A 15,283-nucleotide genomic window follows, 5' to 3' on the forward strand; every position below is an offset into this window, starting at 1 on the left:
TACTGACACGCACGAAAAAGAGGAGATGGTTTAGATGCGTCTGCATCTTGCAGCTGCTCTCTTGCTCACTGGCGAAAAACGCTTGGAGGGCGTGTTTCGATGCGTCCAACGATGTCGATGTCGCTCTGGCATGACCATGACGCGCACGGAAAAGTTGCGATAAGTTCACATCACTGGCATTCGACGCTGAGCTTTGACAATCGACGATGGGCAATACAGGCACACACAGTCCACGATGGTAGGTGCATGGTGACTCTGGCCCAGCTGTGCCTTCATGAAGAAGGCCGCCGCACGCAACAAAAGCCTGCACGAAAAAGAGGACACGGTTTAGATGCGTCTGCATCTTGCAGCTGCTCTCTTGCTCACTGGCGAAAAACGCTTGGAGGGCGTGTTTCGATGCGTCCAACGATGTCGATGTCGCTCTGGCATGACCATGACGCGCACGGAAAAGTTGCGATAAGTTCACATCACTGGCATTTGACGCTGAGCTTTGACAATCGACGATGGGCAATACAGGCACACACAGTCCACGATGGTAGGTGCATGGTGACTCTGGCCCAGCTGTGCCTTCATGAAGAAGGCCGCCGCACGCAACAAAAGCCTGCACGAAAAAGAGGACACGGTTTAGATGCGTCTGCATCTTGCAGCTGCTCTCTTGCTCACTGGCGAAAAACGCTTGGAGGGCGTGTTTCGATGCGTCCAACGATGTCGATGTCGCTCTGGCATGACCATGACGCGCACGGAAAAGTTGCGATAAGTTCACATCACTGGCATTCGACGCTGAGCTTTGACAATCGACGATGGGCAATACAGGCACACACAGTCCACGATGGTAGGTGCATGGTGACTCTGGCCCAGCTGTGCCTTCATGAAGAAGGCCGCCGCACGCAACAAAAGCCTGCACGAAAAAGAGGACACGGTTTAGATGCGTCTGCATCTTGCAGCTGCTCTCTTGCTCACTGGCGAAAAACGCTTGGAGGGCGTGTTTCGATGCGTCCAACGATGTCGATGTCGCTCTGGCATGACCATGACGCGCACGGAAAAGTTGCGATAAGTTCACATCACTGGCATTCGACGCTGAGCTTTGACAATCGACGATGGGCAATACAGGCACACACAGTCCACGATGGTAGGTGCATGGTGACTCTGGCCCAGCTGTGCCTTCATGAAGAAGGCCGCCGCACGCAACAAAAGCCTGCACGAAAAAGAGGACACGGTTTAGATGCGTCTGCATCTTGCAGCTGCTCTCTTGCTCACTGGCGAAAAACGCTTGGAGGGCGTGTTTCGATGCGTCCAACGATGTCGATGTCGCTCTGGCATGACCATGACGCGCACGGAAAAGTTGCGATAAGTTCACATCACTGGCATTCGACGCTGAGCTTTGACAATCGACGATGGGCAATACAGGCACACACAGTCCACGATGGTAGGTGCATGGTGACTCTGGCCCAGCTGTGCCTTCATGAAGAAGGCCGCCGCACGCAACAAAAGCCTGCACGAAAAAGAGGACACGGTTTAGATGCGTCTGCATCTTGCAGCTGCTCTCTTGCTCACTGGCGAAAAACGCTTGGAGGGCGTGTTTCGATGCGTCCAACGATGTCGATGTCGCTCTGGCATGACCATGACGCGCACGGAAAAGTTGCGATAAGTTCACATCACTGGCATTCGACGCTGAGCTTTGACAATCGACGATGGGCAATACAGGCACACACAGTCCACGATGGTAGGTGCATGGTGACTCTGGCCCAGCTGTGCCTTCATGGAGAAGGCCGCCGCACGCAACAAAAGCCTGCACGAAAAAGAGGACACGGTTTAGATGCGTCTGCATCTTGCAGCTGCTCCCGTGCTCACGTCACACAGTCAAGCACACAGAGGAAACAAAAAAAGAATGAAAGGAAGCAAGAACGCGAGAATGAAGGAAACGAGGAGCGTAAGGAAGCAAGAAAGATATGAATATGAAATAAAATAATCGCACAAAAAATGTAAAGAAACAAAAAGAAAAAGAGAAAGGTGAAGATTAGCAAAGAAAAGCTGAGGGAAAGAGAAAAGGCGAGGGAGTAGAGAAGAAAAATAATTTAAAAATAGAACGTTGGAAGAAATTAAAAACAAGCGGAAAGACGAGCCAAAGACGGAACCAGTTTCGCGTTGGCTTTCGAGTGTTGCCACACGATTTTCTACGAATTGCTATGGGTATGCGAAAGCACCTTTTTCGACAACATTAAAAAGGAAACATGGTGGCCAGCACAACTTGACAGGCAGCGAAAACGAGATCCATGAAATTGCGCTTCATCTTTCGTACGCCCTCCCTCCCTCCATCTGCCTGAGCTGTCTGCTCCGAGTGGTGAAGGCGTGACCGACGTCCTGTGTTACGTCGAACGATGCGTAGACTACTACCGTTGCCGATGAGCGCGACACCTCGGAATGAGCCGCTGTCTTGTCCCGTCTTCTGCGCTATTTTCTGCTACCATGATGAGCCGCTGTACTTGTTCTCTTGCAACCGTTTCTTTTTAGCTTTTAATCTCGATTAGTCAGGTTTCAAAGGCAGTTCGCCGCCGACTTGTGGTGTTGTATACCTATGCTGCTTCCACATGCTTATTATCCCGTGCGGCCGCTTACGGGGCCCGCATTTTCGATGGCACGGTGCCTTCGTGTATGGTAATGCACGCACCATCGCACTAAAGCTGCTAGCGACGACAGCACGACACTAATGCTTCTTTCCTTAGAGGCACGCCACAAATATGCGTACAAGGCTATATTATCCCCGCTGTTGAATCCCTCGGCGCTGAATACAATTACGAATCCAACGGGTGGTTGATGCTATCTACAGGTGTTAGATACGAACATCAACGATGTATGTCAACTACAACTAAGGAACCTAAGACTATGTTGTATGTTTTTGAATGCGGTTGTACAGATTCATCACTCAAATATTTGTCGAGGACACAGTGAAAAGAAAAAAAGAAAAAGCTGGTATGCCGAAAGGGAGAAATCTCAGCCATACAACGTTAGTATGTGTTTACAGCGTGTACGAGGCTCTCCTTCAGACATGGACACACATCTGCCGATGGCTCGACTATCGGAGCCTGGAACGGTGGCTCAGTCGGTGACAACGTCGATTGGTAATATGCTTGTTTGTTGACATTGTGAGGCATTGACAGAACGGGGCCTTGTCAAGTCATCGGAGAAACAACAGTTTTCCTGTTTGTTTGGTGTTGACAGTAAAGTGCCGTTATCCCGGTTTCAAGGATTCCGCGTCGGCAAAGCGACGAATTCGAAGAGTGTGCTTCTGCATCTTGTCCCATGCTCGACTGTGAGAGATGAAGCACTTCAATTACATCACTGGTGCATATTTTGTCTTACTATATCCCTTATTGCGCTCAAAATCTTCTTGTAATGCTTACTTGTACGCAGGCCTTTCCTGTTCCCTCTTTTGTTGTAACAGTGTCTGAAGTATCAAACTGACTCAATGACTGACAAGGTTAGCTATATATTTTTTAACTTTTTTTTATTTAGAACATACTGCAGGCCTACAGTAGGCCCAAGCAGGAGGGCCGAATACATAATATATGCAAAAAGAACAGGATTAGCAAAATTGAAAAATGTTAAATACAAGTTGTAACACAAAATACAACAACAAATACAATTGTTTATCAGCAAAACTAGTTTGATGCAGTGTAGTGCGCGTGCTATTAGTATTGCTATATTGGGACATTTCCGCGCCATACCTTGCTTCTTTGGTGCGATGAATTGTTTAAACCTAAACTGCGGCGAGCTTTGGTACTGCAAAACCATCTTACTATACACTGTAAAAAAATTTTGTTGAAAAATACAGAAATTTTCTGGCAGCTGTCCTGCCAAAAATTTTCTGTTCTGCTATGTTTTCAGTTTTTTTTTTAATTTTTCTGTGATTTTACAGTTTTTTCTGTTACAATTATCATAGAACATTTTTGTAAATTGGCAAAACGTTTCTGTTATACCGCGTTTTTGTTTATTATTTATGTTTTTTTTCCTGTCGGAGTGTAAATAATGATGCAAAGATGTCTTTCTTTTTTTACTTGTCTTTCATTTCCCGTTTTCTGTCTGTAACAGCAATAAAATTGCATTAGGCGCCAATTTCTTCAAGGAACACTATTTTAAGGCTAAAGCCAACTACATCTCACGAATATCTCTCGGCAATACTCGATGGCACCCATAAGGTTGTCCTCGCAACAGCCGTTACCTAGCCTCCGGAAAGATGCAAGTAGAACAAGGCGTAGCAGATGACACTGTAGCCAACCAAAAACGTACCTCAATGTGGCGCCACTAGTTATCTGCTTTCGAATCAAAATTGCTACGCAGCCGATCATCGAACAGCGTCTCCAAGGTTGTCATACCATTTCGCTTTATATTCAAAATTTACCTACTATTAAAAAAAAATCAGTTTGCGGTAGAAAATAAAACACGGCAAAAATATATGTAATTGTTTGCCTTCCATTCAAACTTTCGGCAGGAAAAGAGAAAATCACTGTTTTTTTCGTGAACGTATTTCGGTCAATGAAGTAGAACAGATATTCTCTGTACTGGCACAGAAAGTTTCTTTAAAAATACCTGTAATTTCACACACATTTTTTACAGTGTACGCACACCGAAAATTAGGCACCCCGAAAACGTAGCGGACGACTTTAATACAAGTGAATGAAAGCGAAGATTCAAGCAGAACGAGGAAGCCAATAAGTCTCGATGGAAGAATCTTCAAGCGTCGGGGAGAAATACAAAAAAAAGCCCCTAATGGTGCAAGCTAGACAAAATGCAATGCACTGGAAGAGAATATGGGGCGAGTGGATCGACGGCCCATTTTTTCTTTCTTTTCGTTCCCCGCAAGGGCTGCAAGCCCGCCTCCATGAACGACGTCGAGAATAAGAGATCTGGGAGGGCACACTGCGCACTGCATGTAAATTAGAAGACGCCTTGACGTGGGCATGAGGGTAACAGCGAAGAGGAGAAAGAAGCCCTTCCTACGTTCCTGGGGCGTTTACGAAGTTCCTCCACTGGCGACAATGCAGAACGAATCGATCCCAGAACAGGCGCCTTACTTGTAGTTGCTGTAGTATTTGGATTCCTATTTTCTGTTTTTAAAAGGCCTAGAGCGAATAATTACTCAATCATGCTTCATGGCTGCAAAAAAACGACTAATACCTGTTCCAAGGTGCTAGCAGTTTCAGCACAAAAAAGTTTCTCCTGACTCCTCTCTTCTAAGTCCGGTGGTGCTTGACCTCATGTGCCGTGGCGAGTACAACCCAAACTGCAACAAATGTGGCGAAAGGGCCCCGTGTGGCCACATACTCTGGAACTGCGCAAATGGTCCGCCCGGGGCAGAATTAACACAGATCCTTTCTCCCGAGTGGTGCGTGGCCGTGCTGGACAGCTCGGACCCAAATATTCAAGTACGGGCCATCGAGCGGGCCAATGAGGTCACCGCCAGCCATGGTCTAGCACCATGTAGTATGTTTCTCCTCGAACGTGTTCAGGACGACCAAATAAATGGTTTACGATCCAATCCTGACTCATGCTCGGATTTTTGTCAATTTTGAAAGAGCCGGTTATCTCCTAGCTCTTCTAGCTTTAAGTGTTAACCACTTCGCAGACACTAACTGTTCTTTTAGTGTTACTTTTCATTTATCACAAGGCACAGAGACCTCCGTTCAACCAAGTCCAACAAATCAGCCTCGACATGCTGGGCTCTGATCTTATCTTATCTGACTGGAGACCCAAGGTTGCCGTATTCGATTCCCATCTTACTCCGATTTCTTTTTCACCACAATTAACGTACGTTTTATTATTACATGTAATAATGAGGTTGCTCTCAAGCTCCAACCTTAAAATCGCACTTTTTCCGAATTTTAATCAGTTTCAATACCGTGTGATGTCAAGAACGTATAGACAAAGGAGCAATGTGCCGTGACATATCATTATTGTACCATGTGTAAGGTGCTTATGTCCTGAGGTCATGTTGTGTGCAATCACGACTTACCTTGCTGACCAATCCGCAGTTTTGTCGGAAAACATTGGGGTTTACTCTGCACTGTCCGCTCGAAACCCATTGTTGTATGCAAGATTTACGCACAGAAGTGGATCTTCTTTCCCGGCCTCGTTACGCCTCACCGGCGAGTTCGCGACAGCTGAATAGAAGAGAGTCGCGTTTGGCTGACGGGAGCACACGTCGGTCAGTCAGAAACGGCGAATTGGAATCTCGCGTTTCGAAAAATAAAAATAATGATACATGAAGGGTTTCGCTGGCCAGAAGGGCGGGCGCCAACGATTGATTCCGAGGCGCCGGCGTGGCGGACGGCGTGGGACGCCAGCGGCGCCCCTGCGACAGGACTTGCGCCGATGCTGCCGCCGGGGTCACCCCCACGGTCTCGCCGTCCCGACACGTGGGCTGTGGCCTCACTCTATCTTGCGTCGAGAAGCCGTCGCTCCACCCTCTCAGAGGCGGGTGTCTCTGCACGGAGTTTCAGCGAAGGACGTTATACCCGTTTGGACACCTGGCACGCGAGACGAAAATACGACTGCCGAAACTTATTTTGCTGTGGGCAAACATAATAGTACGGCGAGTTCGTAGTACTCTGCGGAATCATTATGAGGCAACGTTTTCGAGAACAAGTGCTGCAGCTTCATTGCTCGCTGTTTTGTCCTTCCAGGGTCACCAAGAGGTTTCAGGCATGCAGTGAAGGCCTCTAGATTGGGAAAATGCTAAATGGAGGCTTTTTAGCCTGTTCATTTTTTAGGGGGCTTGAGCGCAATCAAGTGAAAATGTTTCACTTTTTGCTCGAGCCTCCTCCGTTGATTTGTTTTCTGACGGGAAATAAACTGCATTTGAATTTGAATTTGAATTTATAGCCCTGACGGCTTGGACTGCAGACGCTCTGAAGGGGCGAAAAGTTTCAGTTTGTGTGACTGAGGGCCACGGTAAACTGGATTGGCCAGTTATGATCCTGAGCTTAGGGAAGTTAGTTAGGCGATTATTGGACACGTTATGATGATAAGCAGTATACAAAAAATAGCAAAAGGGTGATGAACTTATTTGGTTTACGCGTTCAATGAATGTTCACTCCAATCCGCCATAGTTTATTTTTTTCATTATACTAGGACTTGATGCTAAGGATCATACACGTTTATCCACTTCTTGCGCAAACCTCAAAACAGTGTTATTCCGCTATTTTCTTAATGTACCGAACACAGCTTCTTTGTTCATGCTGAGTGACTCCACTCACGAGTTTTTTTTCGTGTGCTTCTTTCAAAGTTCGCAGGTTAACGCCACCAAAACAAGACGGTCCTAAAGAGCTGACAACCATGGATGTCGACAGCGTAGCGCTCGAGTCCTTTCTCGAGCTCAACTTCCCGTCGGAGCTCAGCTTCTCTTCACCGATCGAATATCCAGCGTTCAGCGCCACAGATGGTGCTCTTCATGCGACAGCGGCTCCACATCAGCCACCAGCTGGCATTCTGTCATTCCAGACGACGGCGCAGCCCGTTCCAGCCGTGGACACAGTCGGCGCAGTCTCGGAAAGCCCCGTAAAGATGCCATCTCCGGTGACCCAGTCTACGGGACGTCCGCAGAGATCGTGTCGGCTAAACCCAGACTATAACCTAAGGCCGCGGTCGGTTCAGGCTCGCATCGAGACTGAGCAGCGGCGAATACAGCAGAAGCAAAGCCACAAGAAGGAGCCCAAGCCCAAGCAGAAGCCCCCGCCCCTGTCCAAGTACCGGAGGAAGACCGCCAACGCTCGCGAACGATGCCGCATGCAGGAGATCAACAGGGCCTTCGAAGAACTCCGGGCCGCTGTTCCTGCGCTGCCGGAGAGCTGCATTCAGACCGACAAAAACGGCGACAACAGCAAGCTGACCAAGATCACCACTCTTAGGCTCGCGGTCAACTACATTGCTGCACTGACGCAAGTGCTGAGGGAAGCTAACGAATCGGAAGAGAGTGTGTCCGAGGTCGACTCGGTTCAGAGCATCGACTCTCTGGAGTCGAGCCTTGATTTCGGCGACGACCCTCTCCTGATGCCACCAGACCTGGTTGGTATGATACTCGAGTCTGACGGCGAGAGCCTCCAGCTCAGCGACGCACCGACGCCATGAAGTTACGTGTACCGAATGCAGGAGCCGCAGTGCTTCTCGCAGACAGTGGCACTTTGTTCAAGGCACCGGAGATTCTCTTTGCAATTAAGTGCTTCAAAGTGCTGACGCTAGTGCTAAATTCGCAGCAGAGCAAGCATCGAGGTAGATAGGCAGCTTTCTCCAACAGTGTTTCGTGCGCTTCCAGAACATTTAGACATGCTGCGAAAACATTTGTGTCTTGCTTCCGCTGTGAACGTCATCCATGGACTCTTCCCAGACGACGACATCTCCGAAAGAACATTGCGTTGTTCGGCCCACTGTCCCAGGAGCCGGATCTTCTGACGGCGGTGTGTGACCGGAGCAGATATCCCAACGAAAATGAAAGAATATTTCTAAGACGGTGCTTTGCAGGCTGTTATTTGGCAAACGTCTTCTAAGAAGGTGCTTTGTAAGCTGTTATTTGGCAAATGTTGTGAAAGAAAGAGCAACAATTTTTGTTTCTTTCTTTGAGGACATAACCGTCGGGTCATGTTATAGTGCCTTAGAATTTCTGTAAGAAATTCACGCTATTTAGCTTAAGCGACTGCTATTTATGCAACACTTGCTTGTACTGTCTCGCATTGTTCTGACTTTCTGGCGCTTTCTCTTACAACATTTTCATACTAGTGAAACCTGGCGCAGCCTCACCGACAGACGGTCATGTGCATGCAGAGTGGATTCTTCAGTCGTGCCATACATTAGCTGAACGTGTGCAACTTGATCAACATGTGCCATTGACACACGAGACATGCGCGACGCTCAATAACACACATGTTTTATGTACAATCTAGTCCGTCCTAAAAGTTTGTGTATCTTCAAAAACAGAAAAGATATGATATAAATTCATCAAAAAAATTTACGTAACAAGCGCATGACGATTAAATTAGAGGATGATTTCGCGTTTTTTTTTTTTTCCATCCAGCGTTTTCTTGTTGTGTGCTTTCTGACAGCAGTGGCATGCTTTTGCTGCCGAGATCTTGAACGTTGCGCAGAAGTGCATACGTTAACAAGGCTCACTCTTTGCAAGAAGGCATTCGAAAATAAATAGTTAATTTGTTCAAAAAATAAGGCTAACAAAGGTAACAAGCATGTTCTTAGAAAATCTGCCACATGGATAGTATCCTACTCTCTGTTCTGACTCCGTCATCAGTCGCCTGAAACATGGCAGCTCAAAATTTTATTTAAGGAACAGAAAGCACGGGAGAAATAGCGCAGTTAAAGATAAATAAGAGTCGTGACAGCTTATAAAGTGCGTCTAATATATATATATATATACAACCGCACACACACTTGCTCGACGTTTCCAGGGCAACTAGCGTTTCAGGCAGCACGCAGGGGCAGCTGAAATTTCCTTTCTTATGCGTCACAAGAATTATTTCCACTGCTTACTTCGTTCCGATAATTGCTAAGCCGGTGAATTCACCGCATGTGGACACCTTAGATCAGATGACTGTTTGCAGTTAATGTGGCGGTGATGTGCTTTCTATAAGCCACTCGGTTACGCATTCCAGCCATACGGCCCTATTTCCACACCGGTGAAGGAACTGTACAAAGTGCATCCTAGGGAGGTCTTCGTGTGCGTTTGGTCAGAATGAGCATGAATTTGGAAAGATCACGCATTTGGAAAGACCACGCTGGTCGTGGATTTCGATACACATTTCATTTTTTTTATGCAAAAGGAAGGCTGTGTTGTTATGCTCCGCCTGCAGTTTTTTGCCCTGTTTTCCGGCAAACGCTTGGAGACTATCCTGCACGTTATATGTATTGTCGTTCTGTATTATAAGAATGAATGAAATGAATGAGTGAGGGTGAAGGATCAACTGAGAGCGGGTTTTTCTGTTAAGCTCAATGAGTTTTTTTAGAATTTTGATGCACGGTGAAAAGAAACAAACAAAGCAGTTTTAGTAAAAACATCCGCTTGGTAGCCCCAGCCTTCGTGTCAATGAGCTCTACCAAAATTATTACTTTTCCATTGCCTTGTGTTTTTGATAAAGCATTTTTGAAGAATAAATTGCAGATGCGCTGAGACATCTGGACTATTCACGGCCTGTTGCACAGGACCAGAGAAGGAAGGAAGAGTATTATGTTCATTCAACCTATGCGCAGCTAATTCATAGCTCCAAGCAAAACTACTTTCTGTATACTTTCGTCACCTGAGTCACCACATTTCCTTACTTTCGTAATCGCACATGACATATCGAAATCTGTCGTCCCTCGAGAGCTACGGAGACAACCGAGCAGCCAGAGAACTGACCACCAACAATAGCGCGTGGGTCGAATACAGAATAAACGAACGTAACTGCGCGTGCGAGGACAATTATGCAATATATGCTTTTTATAAAACAGCTGAATCATTCCATAAAAACTGTTCATTTACAGGAGTCTCAATGAGCAATTGTCGTCTATTGTACCGGAAGATGCGTTTATTTTTCTTCAGCCAGACAAAGTAGAATACTCGTGCACGCAAATTACACGGAAGCTGTTTGCTCGTGAAAAGAGTTTAGACCGAGACATCTTTGCAGCAGTGCTCAGAAGAGTTCGCACCGCTAACGTGAAAACTGATTCTTTTTATTTTGATTTCTTGTTATGGTTACATAAGTGTACCCGATAAAGGCTCAGCTCATATATGTGTCACTGTGTTTGGCTGCTTGTTAATGGTTCATCCTGTGAGCGTGCGTGTATACCTGTGAGAATGTTCAAAACTTATGTAGGAAGACCGGGCCCGAAGCAATAAACAAATACTGGACAACCAGTTTAGTAAGAAATCTATACCGGTGTATTCCCAAAACGATGCTTATTCCCTAGTTTCTTTTCTATTTGTTTGCAAAACTCATAAAATGGTATACCAAGTCTAGTTCTTCAATGTGCCAGCTGATGTTTGTGGGTATTTTCTTGCTTCTTGTTGATTGCTTTCGAGTGGCGCAGTGTTTGAGCAAATGCTTTTTCATCGTTACAAAATGTGCGATAAGAATGGACGCAACGACGTGTTGTCGTTGAATTATTGTTCATATTTTTGACCGAAAGGAGCTTTTTGTCATTCTCATTTTTCTATATATATTATATTTTTGCAAATGAAAGAACAATAAAGAATGTTTATTATAAACGAAAACAATGCGCGTAGTCGTGACTAGAGCAACATCTTGGTTAGCGCTCTGTTATATTTGCTCTAAAAGCTGCTATTTCATTACAAGAATCATTCGCCGCTACCTGACAGTGGCTCGCGGCTACTCGGCGTGAAGCAGGATGTCAGTAATAACTTTCAACTTTTGCATCGTCCTAAAGTGGTCCCAATATCGTAACTAATAGTGCGTATATGGTCTCCCGTCAAGTAGGCTTTATGACAGCTTGCATGTTCCTTTAGTTTGTTAAAGTATGAGATTGTCCTGATCATTTTAGCGGTTTCCTCACTAAATACATTGTAGGTAACGAAGAGTAACCTGATCGACCCATTATGTTTCAATTCTTTGACATTTCCTTCTCCCAAGCCCCCATGCCGAGGCTTTGAGACTCCTTCGGTAAGAGGCTTGTACCCTTCAGTGCCAGGTTGGTACTCAGGGGTAAAAGTCGAGTCCTCCAGATTCTGAGGCTAGCGATAAAACCAATACGCAGCGAGCCCAAAGTAACGCCAGGTAGTTTACAATAGCGTTATGGTTCTCGCGAATGTATTACTGTCAAAGTGGGATGCGGCAATGACATAAAGATTGAACAGCAACCAAGCGTTTTCAAGCTGGTTGTTTAGATTGGCGCACGTCAGTCAGCGAAAGACAAAACACTTCATATATGCCTCACATAATCCAGGTACATTGAAGAGATTGACTAGCGAGCGATAGATTCATAGACACAGAGCGAACATATTAGAGAAGGTACCGTTTGGCAGAACTGAGGTAACCATATTTATTTATAAAAAAATAAATACCATTAAGATTAGTACATGACACAAAATCCTTCTCTCGCAGTGTCACGCCCTATCGTTGAAGGTATTATTTTTTAAGTAATTTATTTGCGGGTTTAACAACGTCATAGGTGTCGTATTCTCCAGTTTCCTAGTACATACACGCAGGTTCACCTTGCCATGCAGACTGACCAACTCGTAAAGTTTTTTTCGATATAATGGGGGCTTTCTTAGGTAAAAACTCAAATATGGTAGCAATCGTGATAACCATTGTAAATTTTATTGTTTGGTTTCGGTTACGCAATCAGAGTAAGAACGTCTAGTTTGAGAGAAACGACGGCCTGAGGGATCATAACCTAGTTTTCTATAGACCATTTTCGTGGCGAGGAGGAAAACAGCCTCGAACCGGAGATCGCAGCGCCACTCCTCCACTCTGGTATGTGGACGCGGCATGGCATTCTACGAAGGAAGCAGCCGCGCTACACACTCTTTTGCCCACAAAGCGTCTTGAGTAGCCTAAAAGTGTGTAAGCTGCACAACTGATGTGAGATATACGCTATCTTTACAGTTATTATATATTTTCTACGCTTTATTAGTACCCGACCCTTGTCCTTTCTTCTTTTCGCCCATTTCTTTCTTTCCCCTTCCTGGTCTCTTCATTTTCTCCGGCCGCAGCTTAGCTGCTAACAAGTGCCGCAGCTAGAAAAATCTTTTTCTTTGCTTTGTTGCTCGAATTAACAAGATGAAACCAACCAGAAACAGACACCTAACAGGTATAAACAGATTAGCAGCGGTGCGCGTGCGAGTGTCGCTGTGCGCTATTACTCTTGTAATCCAGGTGAAGATGAGCGGCCCTTGAATACCAAAAACCAACTGAAACTGTTTCGCTTTGTCACCCTTTCGTGGGAGTTCCAACCACTGTGTTTATAGAGAAGGAAACGTAAAACTGAATACCCATGCAGCAATGGTAGCCGTTGGGCAACAAGCAGACGATCTTTGCGGCAAAACTTCACCGAGATGCCTGGCGAAGAAACACTACTTCGAAGCAGTCTTCTCAGATTTGTGAAAGTATGAAAGAACATGTTCCACTTAAAGACAACGATGCCCAATAAATTGGTTGTCAACTTATTATTTAGAGAAAAAGCGCTACAATATACTCTTTTTTTAACATGCATCTCGTAAGATTTCGCTTCCGATAATATGTGTAATAAATATTATAACAAATTAGATTTATAATAATTGTTTATGAGAGCAACTTTCGCTGAGGTCACTATATAGGACATTATTGCACAAGGCACTATTCCATAAGTGTCAATTGTTCATTTTCTGTTTCATCTGGCCGGAACTCAGCATGACTGCAGCATCAGACGAACGCACCGGCCGGTCACAGAAATTCCAGGATAGCATCTCCCGCCGTTGACGACATTCATCGATACTCCCGGCACGCACCGGCTAACCGGTGGCTGAGTCACGCAGGCCATGTTGAAATAAGATGGCTAGGTAGTGTATGCTTCAACACCTCGGCTTTTGTCACCCACCCAAAGTAACTTAGAGCAGTGTAAATGGATCCGAAGTGGATATGGATCCTTATGAATAGAACCCAAGGGGAAGTGCGAGCGCTCTACGCAGCCGCTGAAGCAGTAAACTTCTTTGCAGCAGTAAACGTTTTTGGAAGACTTTTAACAGATCTTACCTGAAGCATGCTATTGAGCCCGTCATGCGTGCTCTAAATTAACAGTTGGTAAACCTTTGGGCCACGCCAGGAAATTGCGAAAATAAAAAGTAGTTTACGAAGGTTTTCCCTCGTGCCTGGTTATTTTGCCCTGCTTGAAAAAGCATAACTATTTTATTTATTGATAGAGTAGTACAAAAATCGTCCCAAATGATGATCACCCGTCTACTGCAAAGTTAAAATATCTTTAGTGGTGGATGCATGTAAATAAAAAATTATTACAGCCTTAGTCCAGCTGGAGTTAGCTATGTGACAACTTGGAATATTTCGTTTCACCTAAGCCAGATATAAATTAGCAACTGCTTTCTTCATTTGCATACTATTCTCTCTATATGTCAAACAATTCCGCCGATGAACATTTTTTATACTTGCATAAACACGCCAGACTTGGCTGGTTCGGTCTTGATGAGTAGTACAACAGCTACACCATGTTCACATATTTTTTTTAGTGCGCTGGACTAGACTTAAGGTAAAACCAACCGCGAATTTTGCGTCAAGTTAAGCGCCGAGCACAAGGGGGAAAAGGCAGTCAAAACTGAGTAGATTGGAACCAAGGAGTTTCTCCTGGGAAGCGGGTATGAAGTCCCGTAGCTGTCGCTGCAGCCGGCCGCGTGCAGAATACAACACACTCTGGCGCCGTTCATTGCACGTCGTCAACTTCAATCTCCGCGAAAAAGCTTTCGCTCGTGCTACTCGATCAGTTTAACTACGCTAAAACCGTAGAATTTATGGTGTTCTTGCCTCAGGACGCCGGGAGTATTGTGGCGTCGTCACAAAGTCATAGAATTATAGTGCTAGAAATATGCTAAATACGCGGCAACTTCGGGATCGCGGCCTATGCGTGTATACGCGGCCAGGTACGCGGCGCAGCATGATTTTGTGTCCTCAGTATCCCCATCCCAGACTTCCGACTGAGCAGAAACACGGTTTAGGTTGCTTTCAGAGACATGTTCGAAATCACTGCTTAAAAAGACGACCATGAATAGAAAGTTCGGGTACTGCACCGTTGAAACGTCGAAATCATGCCGCGTCGCCATTTGGTAACTGACCCGCGTACGGCGCTGGCCACCCTATAGCCAGGCGCAAACACCCCATAGAAACAAGCAGAACTGTAAGCCCACCTAATGCTAGCGTTTATTAAGAGGGATTGCGGCCGCGCGCTGATCGCCGGAGGCGTGAAATTTGCTGTGTTTCCAGAGGAGCTGATATCACCTCCTTCACCAAACGTCGCGCTTGAAAAAAAGCGCTCCCGTCATTTAATTTTTTTTTTTTCTGAACAATAAAATAACTGGGAAAAAAAAACACAATAGGCATAAATCGGTGCCGAAGGATCCATTTAGTCGCACGCTTTCTGCGATGTCTTCGCTTTGGCGCTATGCTACCCAGTCTGCTGCGCCGGATAAATCCCACAATGCTCTTGCCGCTGCTCAGGTGGCGATGGAATAGGCGGTCGCGGCGGCTTGCAGCACATGCCCGTTGCCTACATAACTATATAGTGTGGAATGGGGCAGATGTGA

At 45.8% G+C, this 15,283-nt stretch overlaps 1 protein-coding gene across 1 annotated transcript in view; it reads left to right on the top strand.

Annotated features, from left to right (window-relative positions):
- LOC146175353 (uncharacterized) overlaps positions 1–11,214 on the top strand; it is a 51,707-nt gene extending 40,493 nt beyond the window's left edge. Inside the window, exon 2 of the mRNA XM_084581695.1 lies at positions 7,283–11,214. Coding sequence (XP_084437821.1) covers positions 7,333–8,124 — 792 coding nt within the window. The 5' untranslated portion in view covers positions 7,283–7,332 and the 3' untranslated portion in view covers positions 8,125–11,214. The remainder of the gene's footprint in view (positions 1–7,282) is intronic.
- The last annotated feature ends 4,069 nt before the right edge of the window (positions 11,215–15,283 follow it).

The sequence above is a fragment of the Amblyomma maculatum genome, chromosome 10 (genome assembly GCF_055883805.1).
Source record: "Amblyomma maculatum isolate TAMU_Amacu chromosome 10, ASM5588380v1, whole genome shotgun sequence".
In the NCBI taxonomy this organism is placed as follows: Eukaryota; Metazoa; Arthropoda; class Arachnida; order Ixodida; family Ixodidae; genus Amblyomma; species Amblyomma maculatum.